Below are 17,825 nucleotides of genomic sequence, written 5' to 3'. Positions count from 1 at the left end.
CTAGGACCCAGGGATCTATGTTTCCTCTCCTATTTTTAAACATTAGTGTAGAATATGCCTGAAAATGGGTTTTGAGAATTGGAATTGAAGTGCCAATTCCAATGTTTCCCCGAATTAATCTATGGCATTTTTCGGATCAATTCAATCTGACCAAATAGGTGGTAGAGAGATCAAACATTTTCTGGCAAAGTGAAACACAGACGGATAAAGATTCTTACTGCTAATATTGCTTAAGGATTATGAGCTGTCTTCGGTATTGGCTAAACTGATTTGAGATCAAGCCTGCTTCATTTGCTGTTTCCATTTCTGCAATCTGTCTGTGGCATTTTCGTTTTGAGGCTAATACGCATTTGACATCAAGCAGATTTGGATTGCTTGCGATCATTCTGATAAGCAGGTATCTTAATGTCTTCTCATGAGTGGGCTTCCTATCTGAAAGTCCAACTATATTAAATTCTGCATAAATGAAAGCTGTTCTGCAGTGCAATGTACAGTGCCCACAGACCCAATGAAGACTGTTAGATTAAATAAGAAAGTCTTATTCAGCTAGTTCACTGTCCAATTGCAACATAGGTAGTCCTTGACTTGCAACAGTCCATTTAGTGACCATTCAAAGTTACAACGGCACTGAAAAAAGACATATGACCATTTTTCACACTTATGACCATTGCAGCATCCCCATGGTCACATGGTTTACATTCAAATGCTTGACAACTGGTTCATATTTATGACGGTTTCAGTATCCCGGGGGTCAGGTAACCGTCTTTTGAGACCTTCTGACGAGCAAAGTCAGTGGGGAAGCTAGATTCATTTAACAACCATGTTACTAATTTAACAACTGCAGTGATTCACTTAACAACTGCGGCAAGAAAAGTCGTAAAATGGGACAAAGCTCACTTAACAAATTTCTCACTGAGCAACATAGATTCTGGGCTCAATTGTGTTTGTAAGTTGAGGACAGCCTGTACTGCCATATTGAGAATAGAAACTGCTCATCATACCATTTGCAGCATCCTTATCACTGGATTAATAGAGTGAATGCCCCTTCTTTCCTTAAATCAATGAGTAATTGTTGCGTTACTATCCTGGTACAGAAGGGTTATATAGCTGCAGGTGCATTCCTAGCCCAGAGAGGCCTGCATTTTGTATTGCCAACATACATTTTGGTTTATGCTGTTTTTGAAAGCAAAGCCATTAATAGTTTGCACTCATAAATTAGGTATAGCAAAATGGATATTGTACCAATGAATAGTTGGAAGAATATGTTAGTTTCTCCTTTAAATAGTTTCCCAATTTCAGTTTCCATCTCATGATTGTCCAACTCTTTAGAGGTATTTGCACTTTTTAATATAAGTTATATTTACTGTATATTATATATATATATATATATATATATATATATATATATATATATATATATATATATATATATATATATGTTGAGTATAGTTTTGAATATATGTATATTATAGATATTGAGAGTATATGATGCATTAAAAATTTAAATAGGAACAAATTAGGAATTTACAGCCAAGTCTTTTATTTTTCTTTTGTTATTCTCTGAATAATCCCCTTACTCCTCATACATGCCCACTGTAATGAAATTTTTTCTATTAGCATAATAGAAGGCATTTTTTAAAAAAGAAAACCGAAACAATAGCCTTATCAGAGCTATAAAAGTTCATTAACTGATTTTTTTTCTGATAGCAACAGCTCTCCCTCTCCCGAATTCTGTAAGTATTTATATGTATATAAAGTTAACAATAGACTTATTAACACAAAAATGCCTGCAGAACTGGGACCCTTTGTTTTAGAATAATAAATTGAATTTAAAACAAAATCATCACACCTTGAAAATATAACATGAGAAATAATTAGTCTCCTTTTGAAAATGAAAATATTTCAACAATCATGCCTGCATAATTTATCACTGAGCAATGAATCAAAAACAGTAGAGCAATCATGATAAAAATGTAATCCAATGATCTTGGATGAGAGAGAACTACATACTGTACAACAGTTCATTTTAATGAATTTCTATCTTTTTTCTCAAAACATCACTCCTCATCCAAATTAAGTAAAAATTATTTTTAAAGAGAAACACCATCAAGTCACAAACAGGTCTTTTATTACTGCTACTGCACCATCTTGACATGCAAGGAACTATGTAGTCAAACTGTAAACAGTTAAATCTTTTCCCTTCCTGGAAGAAAATGAAAATATAATATAAACACCAATTATATTTGTATAGCTTTTTTTAATTAACACAACTCCACCACTGGTAAGAGTTTATACCTCTGTGCATAATTACCACAATAGCAGCTCTGCAGACTAAGAACTGCTGTTCTGTTCTTCCCGGGATTTTAACAAGTCCACTGGAACACCTAATCTGCTATTACCAGTTTTGAGTACATACCAACTTCAACTAAAATTGTGCATTTAATGTACACTGCAATGAATAAGATTAAGTAAACAAATTAAGTACTTAAATAGCATTTCTATTATTTAAATGTATTTTGTATTTTCTAGATTTGAGACCAGGAAGCCTAAAGAGCATGTTATCAAAGTGATTAAACCTCTGAAAGACTTTTTCTCATTAAATATGATGCGAGTCCTCCTTATATTTAGAGAACTGTATTGTAGAGGGGGATGGGAGGGGTAGAATCTATGTATGGGTAGGTGGGGGCTGGCAGAAGACGACACAGGAAAACGGCAAAAACCAGATCTCCCTTCTACGAGAACCTAATTAAATCACAAAGCCTTTCATCAACAAAAGAACGGCTGCTGAAAACATAAAGTGTATTCACAATTAAGCAGCAATTATGAAGCAATAAAAGTGTATCATAATTATTATTTGTTTTCAAATATCTAGATCAGTGGTTCTCAGATTATGGTCTCGGGAACACCAGTGGTTTATGAGATACTGCAAGTGGACCCTTGTAAGAGTATGGCCAAAATATTGGGGCACTGCCACATCTTATAAGATTCTGGCATAGCCACCCCAAATATCTCAAGTTTCAAATGAGCAAAAATGCACTAAGATTTGGAATACTGCAAATATTTTAGATATGTGAGTTTTTTTTGAAAAAATAACTTTTATTTAATGTTGGGGTTTTATGGACACTATAGGAAGATATGTATCCTCTGATGCCTACGAGTACCATTTTGCTCTCCCATGGCTTATAATGTGACTTTGGATGAAGTAGTGATCTGCATAAAGAAAAGGATGGAAATTGACATGCTAAAAATTGTTTCCTTCTAGCTTTTGATAGGAAATGTGGTAACGGCCTATACTGAAAAGCCATTTCAACAGCCTTGAAGAAGAAAACTGTTTGTAGGCCATTGGATATTTCAATGCATGTTTTATTAAGGGAGAAGAATATATATATTTGCTTCTAATAGGGGAGATGACTTTTAATAGCGGCAATAAAGGAGAGAATATAGTTAAAGCAACATTATTCGGTAGTGGTTATGGCAATGATTTTCCCATTGGATACTAAGGCTAAAATCTGCAACAAGCTTTAAGTCCATGGATTTTATGGGCCATCAGTATTATCAGTATTAATGCAGAATTCAAGGCAGTTTTATGGAGGAATGTAAGGTTTTTCAACTTTTGCAATTCTTAACATGGCAATTGTAAAGGGTGGGGATGAGGGAGAATGGTTGTGGATAAGTTGCTAATGGATTAGTATTTTCTCCTCTTACGATGAGTTAGTTTGGCAAGGAATACAGGAATGAGCTTTCTGCTGCATTCCACATTCTGAACTCTTATACTTCACCCTGCTTTTGAAAGATATTTTGATATTAATTATCCAATTTTTTTTCTTATTGAAATATATGTATTTTATTCTTGTTATATTTGGTTCACTGAAATATATGTTTGTATTTCTAGCTTGAGTTCTATTGTCATACCCATAGTGATAATATTTACAGTATATCCCTAATTATGTTAGTTCTTGTTTGATTTAATTAAATGTGTCTGAATAGTGATCAAACTGAAGCACTTCTAACTATGTAACGAGTCCTTCAAAATATTCAGCATTTCAGTAATATATTTCCTTTCCCATTATAAAGCAATTTATAATTTTTTCCTTTTTTCGTGGTAGGGGTACTAAAAAAATTGTGGATGAATATTTTATATTAGTACTGATGTTAGAATATTTTCTTCAGATTCAGCCGATATATTCACATTGTCCATTAGGACTTTGGGGGCTCAGTGGGAAGAAGACATGTTAATTCATCTAAGCTTGATACTTCTTACCATCATCTTTGCCACCATCAGAGATTGCCTCCATAAAAACTGAGGCTATATTTTAGCTTTCAATGGAAGCTGTTTAAAACAAAAAAAGGTTGGGGGCAAAAGAATAAAACATTCCAGAATATACAAATGCATTCTTGTTTTCTCAGACACAAGTCCCTTGACGGGTTGAAAGGTGATGCTTTCGATTTCTGATTCCCAAACTCTTATCTTTAGACTCTGAGGGCTTCTGTTGTGAAATGTCTATCAGTGCACTTGCAATTGCCAGCCCTGTAAGAAAAGATAAAAAGAATATTGTAATACACCATAGTAAAAATGTTTTCACAGCTTCCTTTATTCTTTCACGTCCAGGATATACATACTGCAGGTTTTGAAAATGCTTTGGAAAATTTATTTCAGTCTTTGCATAAGGATGGCCCTTCAGTGTTACCATTTAAGGAAGCCATGTCTTTTTATAAACATTCATGAGTATTCATAGGAGACAAGATTAAAGCCAATGAACTGATTTAATGGATAACAGAGCTTTTTGTAAGGTCTTTTTAACCAGAGTTTCAATCTATGTCACTTTTTCAGTGAATATCTGTTTCTGAGCGAGAAATAAAATTTCTAACTTCAATAGAGTAATTCAGCTTATTATTAAAATTCATGTGAGTTCTGGACAATGGGAGTGAATGCCATTTCAGTGGAAAACAGTAATTAAGTTATTCAGATTAAAATACTAAGTCTGGCTCTGAATTGAAATATGCTGCCATAACTGGCTTTTCAGTTCAGTGATGTGGACACCTGGCTTTCCATCACGCATGCATGCATATGGAAACATGTCTCCCAATGCACATATATTCTCCTATTTATTTATTGTAATGGCATTATGTTCTGTTGAACTGAATTTTGAGTTGAGTTCATCCATTCTGAGAAGGCTCCAAGGCAAAATGAGTCTGCCGTTGAAATAGCTTTTCCCTCCAGCTTTTCAAGGGGAAAGTGGGTTGAGGAAACTGGGCATTTAATGTACTGTTTTGTTTAGTTTTGTTTTGTTGTATCTTGCCACTATACATGTGGCATATTCAAAGTTAATTAAATATGCATATATAATGAAATCCTTTATTATATTGCATTTATCAAATCCCATTTCCACATAATTCACATAGATAGCAAGGTAACTGGGCTAATATTCCTTGCACAAAATTATTCTTAACTGAATGTTAGTATTAATGCTTGCTTCATTTCATTTGCATTCATTTCAGGATAAACATTAGCAAAATATATGCAAAGAAAAGTTGTAAGAAAAAATATCTGCCACTTGACATTCTTCTGATGAAGTAAACATGTACTGGGATTTAAAGTCTGCCTGTGATATGACAAGTATCTATCAACACTGGACATAGTAACTAGAGCAGTTGAAAATTTTACTGCAGCAATATTCAGAACTCCACAAATGAGTTTAGTCCTATGTAATATCCATAGCATGACTTTAAGATATTAAGAAAACATCAAACCTCTAATCACGGCTACTGAAGAAGATTTCTTATTGATCTCTGAATTCTAACTCATGTCTTTACTCTTAGTTTAAGACATTCATTGTATTACTTTATATGTGACTTTAACCATTTAACCAGTGATTTTCAGTAATATCAGATACAGAATGCCTTACTGTTGGTCTAGTAGAATGTCTCCTAATGGTCATCTCAATTATTCCCTTACGTAAAGGTTTTATTTTACAGGAATGATGGCAACATGCAATCCCAAATCAGGATATCATCTCCAAAATAGTACTTGAAATTTCTGACTGATTAGGCCACTGATCTCAGCATTATGATTTCCTAAATCTTAAAATCATCTAAAATGTAGCTTACGACCTTAAATAGAATTAATGTAATTACAAATAAAATCTCAATTCAATAAATATGATTGCCCCAGTTTCCCATGTATTATGGCTTCCATCCATATTGTGTCTCTTCCCCACTGTACCGCCCTCCCTCTTGTGCTGTTTGGGTCTATGGCAGATCAGTGAATAGGCCACTTTATTGTGACTGCATTCAATAGAAAGTAATAGAAAAGAGGGTAAGATCAGTTTATTAAATGCAGAATTATTCTTTGACTATTCTGCTTCTACAAGAGAACAACTGACTCCCTAGAACAGTGGTGGGCAACCCGCGGCTCGTGAGCCACATGAGGCTCTTTACACCCTTTAATGGGGCTCTTCTGTGTGCCGGGTGCCCGCTCCCCTCCCTCCTCTTGGGCTTTGGAGGGAAGCTTCTGCAAAAGCCCGGGCGAGTGACAACCAATTTTGGTCCTATGACTGCAGAATGCTGCAAAATACCATAAATGCAGGCCAGTTGTTGAGTGTTTCAAATGTGATTGGAACACTCAACAAGGTGACCACAGTGTGTGTGTGTGTGTGAGACAGACAGACAGAGAGAGGAACAGAGAGAGGGAGTGAGGGAGGGAATCAGAGAGAGACTGACAGACAGACAGACACACACACACAGACAGAGACAGAGAGTGGGAGGGAGGGAGAGAAAGATAGACAGACAGAGAGAGAGACACACACAGAGTGAGTGATTAAGTGAATGAGTGAGAGACAGACACACCCACATACACAGAGTGACAGAGAGAGAGGAAGGGAGGGGAGAGAGAAAGAGGGAGAGACAGAGACAGACACACACACACACACACAGAGTGAGTGAGAGACAGACAGACACACACACACACAGAGTGACAGAGATGGGGGAGGAAGGGAGAGAGAGACAAAGAGCCAGAGAGAGAGAGAGAAAGAAAAAGAAAAAAAGAAAGAAAGTGGGAGAGAGAGATGAAATTAAAAACAACAACATACAAACCTGACTTACTCAAACTATCCAAGGAAATGCAAGGCCAATGTTCACATTAGTGGTTGTGACTTTGTCAGTCAATGTCAGGATGTAATTTTCTCTACATTGTAAGGCAAATTTTACGGAATTTAATGTTATCGATAAATAATATCGTTCTAAAGTTTTTGTTTTATTAGTTGTGTTATTTGTATCCTCCCGACCTATGTGGATACTTGCATGCAGAATATTCTCAATAAAAACTTATTGAAACTAAAAACTGTACCATCCTATGTATTTTCGGTTTTAAAAATGTGGCTCTCAAAGTAAATTTCAATCGTGGTTTTGGCGAGATTTGGCTCAGTTGAAAAAAAAGGTTGCCCACCACTGCCCTAGAATAATGTTAAATGATATGGATTAAATATACTTCTCAGTGATCCTGAGATTATACTTTCTCAAATTCATATTTTACTTCAGAGGTTTATTTGTGTGCTATTCAACTTACTTTGTTTAGGACAACAACTGTGAAGGAATCATGCTTTTCAATCTAATACTGCATTCTGGGACCTACTGACATGCTGGTAAAGTTCTATTAAAATCAGGTCACTCAGAAGATCATTTCTCAAAGCATCACACAAATCATCCAAAGAAATTTACTTACTGTTTTCTCTGGGCTCAACACCCTTTCTTGTTATCAAAGCAATACAATTAACTGGGGGATCAATTCATTATTTTACACTGGCATCTAAAAGAATTTCATTTACCAAGTAAAAATGATGCGCATATGCTGCTGGCAAGTAGAATTTACATCTAAATGCTACCCAAAAGTCAATAAAATTCTGGGGCTTAAATATTTATTATATGCTTTACCTTTATTTAATAGGTTTCCCCCCAAGACAGTTAATATTATTGGCTGGAAATGTAAATTCTATGATAGCTACCTTTTATTTTCCCCTATTTCCATAGCTTGTTTAATTTACTGCCCCTTCACACATTCCCCATTTGAAAATACCTTCCTACTGAGCTGACTGCTCTTATTTTTCAACATTGAAGCCATCACGTAAATATAACATGGCTCAATGCCATACGTCATCTGACTAGTTTTTAAACAAGTAGATACTGAGGTTCATCTAGGAATGAGATCCGCCTATTCCAACACACTTTAATCTGGCATTCTCTGGATGAATTGGGATTCAGTTTTAAAATGGCTTGAAGTTGGGAAAACACATTGTATGAAAGACCCCTGTAGTGAGAATATGTTAACTGTCATTATGTACAAAGTGGTTCTGGTTATTTTGATGAATTTTGCCTAAAGATAAAGAATAGCTTCTTTTATCAAATGCTTTCACACAAATATTAAATGTGTGCCCAATAAAATAAAAGTGGGAATTTATTATTATTAGTAAAACAATGTTACACGTTTTTGAACAGAGAGAAAACCAGTGTTATTTAGGCTACACATAGAAATATAACAGTCATCTTATGATGGTAATAGTTAAACAGTGAATTTCTAGCCATAAAATTACTTGTGTGCATGTATGGGTGTGATGCTTAAGCTATTTATGGCAATTATGTAGAACAATTAATAAATATAGAAATAAAATGTACCACATCAAAGCAGATTGCTTTGCAACGGTTCGTAATTTAGATATAAATGCAACATTGAACGTTTCATTAGAACAATAGACTTTTAAAGTGGTTTCATTTTGAACAAGACTTTCCTTTACAAAACTTTGAAGGCTGCATTCTACATTTTATTTTTTTTCTCCCAGCAAAACAGCTTCATTAGGCACGAAAGGTTAATTGTAGCCTTAAATGCAATTCAAGCAACAACATGCAAGTATGTAGTGAATGGAGCAGCTTGACAGAAGAAGCAGCATGCTATAAACTGTTTGCCCCGCTGAAATGTTTTACTACCTCATTTACTAACTGTCTCCTTTTACTGCTTGTATTCGTACTTCTTTTAAACCTTTAATAGCTACAGTTTTATTTCAATGTAATCAGATTTAAATAGAAATACCATGGCTGAGGATATTTAAATGTTTTCCTCCCTTGCTGTTTTATATAGATGCACACTAACTGATGCAAGGGCCCATTATCTTCCAGAGTAAGAAGGCAACCCTATACTTCAGCCTTACTTGGTGTTGGATAATGCAAGCTTTTCCCTTTCTGCTATTGCTAATTTTAATTAAAAATTTATCAAGTTCACATTTTTCTCCTTTGTTCGACTGAGGGATGTTAAAGATGACCTGCTAGGTTTGGTTAGGAAGATAATTGCAATATGATTTCCCCCCTTTAAATATATATTATTGTAACAAACCATACTGGAAAGATAACTTTATTAGATAAGATTACATTTTCAGGCATTTTCACATTATTATGCACATACACAATACGGAATAGAGGTATAATAAAGCATACATTGGCACACAATGTTTTAGATCTTTGAACCAAATAAAAGAGAATGGCCATTAAGTAATTAAATGAAATAATTAAGAAGAATTGAAAAGAGAAAAGGTGCTCCCATAATGCTATTAGAAAATCAAATGCCTCGCCCATCAAAATTGTTCCATCATTACTGCAATTTTTCATTTTATTTCGCCTGCTCTAAAAGCTATTGTAACATGGACAGTAAACTAAATGTAGCTGCATTAGTGCTGTGAACTCATTACTCACATTATTACTGTCAGGAATCCCAGTGTCCCTGAAAGTTAATGCAACAGTTTTAAATCCCACTGAGAAAATGATGGAAATTAAAATGCCTAATCTGTGGTTACACAGATCACCATAGAGCTCAATAAGTGTATCTTCATCTTTATCTCATCAGCACTATTTATAATTACATGCTGCTCCCTTTTTTTAAACTGCATCCTGTCATTTATTAACAACATTTCACCGCACTAAAGCACTCTGCAGGTACATATGAAAATCTCCTGGTTCATCAGCTTTCATCCATTTGTAGCATTGCCCACTTTTCTTCTTTCCTTCCTTCAACTCATCCTTTTCTGGAGTTAAAAAAAAGTGCAGTAAAACTATAGCCCTAGTCCCATTTCTTATCTTCTATCTGGATTATTCATGTTATACTGAACAAAGTTTTATCCGCTTCTATTTGGTTCGGCTCAGCTTACTTGGAAACAAATAATACTGAAGCTAATGGAGGAACTCATGTGCTTTCCTACTGTTCGCTGTTGCAAGTCATGGTATTTTCTATATGGATCAAAATTTGGACTTTGAAGAATGGGGAAAGTCTTGATTCTTTTGAATTTAGGTGTTGTAAAAGACTCCTGAAAATACTATGGACAGCCAAGAAAACAAACAAGTGGGTCATCAAACATATCAAGTCAGAGTTGTCACTGAAGGCACAAATGACTGGGTCAAATAATATTTACTTTAGCCACATTACATGAAAACCAAGCCCTCTATAGTGTTAACCCTTCTAGGTATTCCTGAAAAGAGGCACAACCAGGAGGATCAACACTATCTTTATTGTAAAGTTACATTAAATAAAATCTTGCAAGACTGAAAGCATTTCTCCCTTCCGTTCTTTTTTAGTTTCGAGAAAACTATGGGAACTCCCTTCTGAATGGCATTTTGTACTTTTCCCTCACATGGGACCAGAGCTGCCTCTTTTCAGACCATTGATCTGATTGTGGATCTCATTCCTATCTCGCCAGGTCAATCCTATATGCCAGTGATGGCGAATCTTTTTGGTGCTGAGTGCCAAACCAGAATGCGCATGCGTGCATGTGCACAGGCGTATGTGTGCGCTGGAGCCCTGGAAACTTGAAGACCAGCTTGCTGGTGCGCATGTGCATGCTGGCCACCTGATCTTCTGGTTTCTGGCATGTGCATGCATGCCGGCCAGCTGGTCTTTGAGTGTGTTTGAGCCGCAGAAACTCAAAGACCAGCTGGCCGGTGCACATGCACGTGCCGGCCAACTGGTCTTTGGGTTTCTGTCACATGCATGCGCGCTGGCCAGCTGATCTTTGTGCATTCCAGAGCACTGGAAACCCAAAGACCAGGTGGTCGGTGAATATGCATGTTCCAGAAACCAAAAGAACAGCTGATGATAGCATATGTGCCCATAGAAAGGGCCCCGTGTGCCAACTCTGGCATTCGTGCTATAGGTTCGCCATCGCGACTATATACTATCACACTAGAGGGCTGTAATGTTGAGAAATTGAGAAGAAAACAGAAGAGGCTAGTGACTAGTGGCAGGTGGATGAATTCAGTGACAGTAGTGATAGATACATTGTTGGAAGTTCTGAAAGATGATATTAGAGACATGGTGAAGATCTATTCATATGGTTGTTAAGAATAATCATTGACTTGATAACACATCATTCAATTGGTTCTTACAGATGAGACTTTTTCTATAGGGCATCGCTTGTTTCTCTATATGATTTCTCCTTCCCTTTCTCTCCTTTGTTTGGTTTATTCTTTCATTATACTACATTTTGTTATGTCTGAAGAAAGTTGTTTAAATTAGGCTCCTGATCCTTCTCTCATTTGACTCCCTTCAATCTTCTGGTCTAAAATTCTTTGTTTTCATAGCTATTTTAAGTTATGATATGGAAAAAGTTATTCTTAGAAGTACTGATATGAAGAACAACCCCTTTACACCAGGGGTGGGTTTCAAAACTTTTTACTACCTATTCTGTGGGTGTGGCCTATTTTGTGGGCAGAGCTTAGCATCATGTGATTGGGTGGGCATGGCCAATTTGATGTCACTCACAAGGAGATGTCATGGATTGGGTAAAATGTGGTGAATCTCACTTATCAACGCTCTTGCTTAGCAACCAAACTTTTGGGCTCAATTGTAATCATAAGTCAAGGACTATTTCTGCCTTTGTCTGCATGGTAGCCTTGTCCTAGTAAACTCCTTCTCCTTTCTGGCAATTTTTCTCTCTGTTAGAGGAACCAAAATAATCCAGACAATGTAAGGTTTCTTGCTGCAGCAAGGGATTGGACTAGATAACCTCTGAGTATTCTTCTAGCCCTAAATTGCTGTGCTGTCTTTCTTTCTTTCTTTCTTTCTTTCTTTCTTTCTTTCTTTCTTTCTTTCTTTCTTTCTTTCTTGGTTTCTTTCTTTCTTTCTTTCTTTCTTTCTTTCTTTCTTCCTTCCTTCCTTCCTTCTTTCCTTCCTTCCCTTTCTTTCTCACTTCCCTCTGTGGGAAGCAACCTACCTCACCCCCAATAAAATATTACTCCCAGAAAAGGAAAAATCAAGCTGCTAACAAAGAAACCTGAGGCTCATTCCACATTCCTGCCAGATAGAGATAATGAGCCTATAGAAAGTTTGGCTCCATTCATTCACACAACCAGGGAATCATCCAAACACAAAGCCCACATTGCACAAAACTTCAAAAACATAGAACCATATAAGAATCCTTACTTTTATCCAGCTAGTTGTTCAGTTGACCCAGAAACAAACTGCTGAATGACAAATCTTTGCAAATTTCTTTCTGAGCAGCTTTTCAATTTAAAGCAGGACTCTCCAAAGTTTGCAGCTTTAAGACTTCTGGACTTCAACTCCCAGAAATCCACAGCCAGGCATGCTCAGTTCCGATTTAAAGTGACAGCAATTGTTTTTCTCCTTTGCTGAATCTCCCGGCTGAAAAGTGAGTTTCCTTCCTTCCTTCTTTCTTTTTCTTTCTTTCTCCCTTCCCTCACCCCTCTTTTATTTTCAAAGCTATTTTCCCCTTGCCTGAACCAGCAGGAAAAAGAAAAAGCTTCTGACGAAGCTTCTGACAGGAGAGCAGGCTTGGGGTGTGGCCAGGCCACCATTATTACTACCGGTCCTATCCTATCCGGTACACCAGATTTTCATTACCTCTACCGTACCGCACCAGGAGGAACCTACCTGCTTTACACCTATAAATTATAAACAATGAGTATACTTTAATTTTATGGGACAAAAGTCAATTGAATAAATTTGTGTTGGGCAGTATTACATGAAATGTTGCTACAACTCTAGTCTCTAAATCTATAACAAAATGAACAATATATTTTTAAGAGACAAATATGTATACAGAATTATAAGCATTCTAGAAGCAATTTGTGTACAAGTCACTATCTAATATTGAATCTAGCTTCATAAAAATTCAGTTAGAAAAGCTTTTTTGAGCATAGATATTTAATGCATGATAGATTTTTTTTATCCATATAATCATTTTCCATTTTCATTAATAGCAAATAGTTAATCCTAAGAAAATATATTTCCACGCTCATCATTCTAATTTGCTTTTCAGAAAATTCTTATTGATTTGTGACTTTACAAGTAGATGGTGTAATATATTAATTACATATGCAAACTGTGAGATGTTCAAGACAGAATATAACACAATGATTGTAGTGATGCCTCTGCAAGATTATTGCTTTGCAGGTTTTATTTTTCATCAAATACTGTTTTCTGCTATTAAATTACTATCAGATGAGTAAGAATACATTATTACTATTATTACTGAAACAGACACAAACTTAAGTAGAAAGTTGAGAATTGTTCCCTTTTACTTTTCAATACTTTTCAAAGGTGGAAAATATAAATTAATGACAAAATGTGCATGATGACATCATACATTAGGATGGAAGTTTTCAGGATGAAATAATCATATATTTCATCATTTTGGAGCCAACACAGTTTGCTGTTCAATCTTTTGATTGGAATATATTTTACAAACATGCAGATGCAAAATTTCATAAGCATAATAAAATTTCTTTAATGTTTAATACTGTTGCTCATTATGAGCATAACTAAAATGGGTTAGGGTTAGTTTAAAATAGACTACATAAAATTATAATGTCAATAAAAATGATAAATGATTTAAAGGAGGTAAGATGAAGGTTGTCAATATCCACAAGATAGAGAACATCTAGATTGTATATAAGCTATGACCATGATTTAGAACAGACACTATACTTCTTCACAAATAGATGAAACTAGAACATTTAGTTTGTAAGTTTATAAATCTGTTTCTAATTCTCCCAGGCTAATCAAAGTCAAAAATTAAACAGAAATTGTGACAGAAATTAAACAAATAATAGTCCTTAAATCATTAAAGTTAGATCTTCATATTATTCAAAACTTTTCATTCATATACTTCCGCTCTCACAGAGAGGTACTCCTCCGGGTGCCGTCCACTAGGCAGTGCCAGAGGGCGGCGCCCAGGAGTAGGGCCTTCTCTGTGATGGGCCCAGCCCTCTGGAATGACCTCCCCCCAGATATCAGGATAACGACGGATCTCCGCTCCTTCCGCACGAAACTCAAGACCCACCTGTTCCAACTAGCCGGCCTGGCTTAATCAGAACTTCTAACCTCCCTGGCAATTTTAAACTGTATATTTAAAATCTTTTGGGTATTTTAATTGTTTTAATTGTATTAATTTTATTGTTATTTATTTTAACTTTGTGGCTTTTACTTTTTGTATTGCTAATTGTTGATGTATTTACCTCCTCCATGCCACATGCCTTTATATTTGATTGTACGTCGCCCCGAGTCCCTTCGTGGAGAGGGCGCGACTGATAAATTGAATCAAATAAATAATATTTTCTATTTCATCTGTTTTAATGGAAATTAAAGTTTTTCAAAATAATAATAATTAAAAAATATTCTCTATATTGTATTAAACATTTTATTTCAAAAATACAGATTTAAAATATAGTCTATTGGTGGTTCACTGGTATTTATTTCAATTTTCCACCTAGACATTGAAAATAATATAGAGAAGAAGGTGGGTAAAGCTATATGAAATAAGGATTGGCAAGACTACAGATTTTAAGCTCCTGAAATTATCAATAAAAGTTAGCCCAATTGATTTTGCTAAAAATTCCAGAGTAGGCCCCGATAAATCCATTTGTTAGGCTTTCCTCTTTTTTTAGTTTTTGTTAGGATTCTTGACCCAATTCTATAAACTGATTTTTGAGGCCATTCTTTATAAACCTGTCATTTCAGAAGAGTTTCCAATATTACATTTTCAGTTCAATATCAATCTGTTCAATGACCAAAACATGCCATCTTTGCTGCTGATATCACAACTGGGTTTTCACAACTTTTTGCTACTAGTGTAGCAAAAAATAAACAAACCAGATGGGAAATGTGGTTTCCATTTGAAGCTACTGAAGACATTTATAGATTCCTTATTATAGAATCTTCTCTTGCAAAATGTGCTGCCCTATTTGCCAGAATACCCTTATACTCATCAGTTTGTTTCCTCTACCACTATATAACCCAACTCTTTGTTAGTTCCATGAAAAAGATATTGCCCTTACAAGCATCTGTTATCAAGCAGCACCTGATGAAGAGGGCCAAGCATATTAAAATACGATCAATATAATATGCTACTCTAATTTTCAAACTATCCTTTTCATTGAATAAAACATGGAAAGAAATGTATATATGGAACTATAATTAATTATCTGTCTAACCTGAAGTAAAGTCACCAGTTCTTGAAATGTACTATTTAGTGATATGGAAAAGCTAATGCCCAGCAAGTCAGATAGCGTAGGTTTTCAAAGAATTTTGCTACCAAACAATCTATATATGAGAGAGATGTGTCATAGGAAACTATGATATTCTCTCTCTCTCTCTCTCTCTCTCTCTCTCTCTGTGTGTGTGTGTGTGTGTGTGTAAGTCCATTCCTAAAAAGGGACTAAATCTAAATGATTTGTGCATCTGAAGCAGAACATTTAGATTCAGTCACAGTTTTGTTCCATATAGCATCAACTTTGTGAACTCTCAAGTTTCCTCTTTCCACTACATATTCAAAATGGACAGTGATTAATATATATGTATGGTGCAGGTATATATTGATATATGTATATAGCATATATGTGTGTGTGTCTGTGTGTCTGTGTGTCTGTGTAAGAAAGAGAGAGAGAATTATGAATGTGTTTGGATAGATATACACATTGGTATGTATTTGGGTAGATATACAGTTTCTCTTCAGAGAAGGAACAGATTTTTATTTTTACTGTGCTCATAGTAAAAAAAAAGACAATTAAAAAAAGTTATCTTATCTTACTAGAAGCTTGTATGCTACTTGTGCTGAAAAAGAAGAGGAAGATGTGTCTATTTATTGAATTAACCTCATACCCCAAATGTGTGTGTAACTATGTGCAAAATAATATTTAAAAAAAAAAACTGTTCAAAGATAGGAAAATCTACTTTTTTCATCTGGATATCCTCAAACCAAATAGAAATGAAAAAAGAAAAGCAAAATGCAGAAAAGTAACGGAGATTTTAGGAACTGAGTTGAGAGGAAGAATGCTTAGGGTAACAATTATGAATCATTTATCTTTACTTCCCTTTTTCTGTCTTTCAAGGAACAATGTCATGGTGTTTTGAATGATGACTTCTTTGCATTTAAAAGACATTTGTTATTAGAAACTACTGTTCAAGGCTAATTGAAATCTAATTAGCACAGTCAGTGCCAGCTTCTATATAAAAGAGCAGTCAGATAAACCTTATTGCTAATCAACAGTCCGGATGTATGGCCACATCTATTTTAGTCTTACTCCATGCTATGCCTAGATACTAATATACTTTTCTAAAGCTTGCTTTGAAATTTGTAAGGATGAGTTGACCCTTGTTCTCTTCTTACATGTTCCAATATAGTTCTTGAAAGCAACTATATTCTGAAATGGTTTAAGCTTAGTGTTGCAGCTTTAAAAACAGCTGCATGATAGAACTTTTGTTGTTTGTATTTTAAGCTATATATTTCTTTCAGTCCAGAGATTTCTATTGATGATGTTTTCATGAAGGCAGCTTATTATAGAATCATGCTGGTTTGCTTGTTTATTCAATAATTAATTATTTATCCTAATTGCTGGATATAACCATAATATATTTTAACTCATATAAACTTAGTAACTACAAGAACAAAAATGATGTTTTGTAGTTGTTCTTTGTTTTGCTGGTATTGCTAACATTTTGCTACAATATGCCAATTTATTCTTTACACTTGTTTTACACAAAATGTCAGCTATTTGGTATAAAATGCTGCAATTAATATTCATTGTTGCCCTGTTTCCTGTAATTAAATACCATGACAAATAAACCATCTATGTGATTCTATTCAGAATTAAGTCAACCAACTGTAAATCTCTGAAAGATTAACTGTCTGGACTTCAGAGGAAGAAATGATGGAGTAAAGAGGGTCCACAAAAAACAGATGCCCTTTGTTACAATTAAGAAGCAGCTGAAAATTAGATTGGTTCCTTTAGCCCTCTCTGGAGAAAGAGAGAACACGAGATTGCCCACGTTGCATTCCATACAGTTGCTCTTTATAATTGATGGCAAGGCAGCAGTCCCCAGACAGTGGGAGTACCTGGGGATGAGTGTTTTGAATTCTTCCTGTAACTGAAGTTGGAGCCTTCAAAGGGCACCAAGTTTGTTCTTACTTTCCTAACCACCTTTGGGATTGCCTATTACCTACTTTAAAGAAATTAGACATCTTAAAAATGACAAGGCTAGAAACACCAGGTGAGTGTGTTCTATTCTTAATATAAGAAAAAGAAATTATCATCATAAATTTTAAGAATCCAAAATAAACTGTAAAAGTCAAGACAATGATTTGGTTATAGAAAATTTAAATAGATTAAGAAGTAGAGAATTTTGAAATATTTGATTTTGAATATTAAGGCTTTGAAATTAATTTAAAGAATAGATGAATTTTCACGAGAAAGAAAAATATTGTTCATATTGGAGACATAGCAAAATAAGCAATTTATAATAGCATTTAGAGACGTTGAAAAATGATAATGGGGTT

The 17,825-nt window shown here is 35.1% G+C and overlaps 1 protein-coding gene across 1 annotated transcript in view; it reads right to left on the bottom strand.

Annotated features, from left to right (window-relative positions):
* Nucleotides 1–2,111: 2,111 nt before the first annotated feature.
* The window catches only part of ATRNL1 (attractin like 1), a 536,103-nt gene continuing 520,389 nt past the window's right edge, over nt 2,112–17,825 (bottom strand). The window contains exon 29 of the mRNA XM_081954366.1: nt 2,112–4,528. Within this exon, the coding sequence (XP_081810492.1) occupies nt 4,404–4,528 (125 nt within the window). The 3' untranslated portion in view covers nt 2,112–4,403. The remainder of the gene's footprint in view (nt 4,529–17,825) is intronic.

This window comes from Natrix helvetica (assembly GCF_964273705.1).
Source record: "Natrix helvetica genome assembly, chromosome: 5".
Classification (NCBI taxonomy): domain Eukaryota; kingdom Metazoa; phylum Chordata; class Lepidosauria; order Squamata; family Natricidae; genus Natrix; species Natrix helvetica.
The sequence above is the reverse complement of the archived record's forward strand: the minus strand, read 5'-3'. Positions and strand labels throughout refer to the sequence as shown.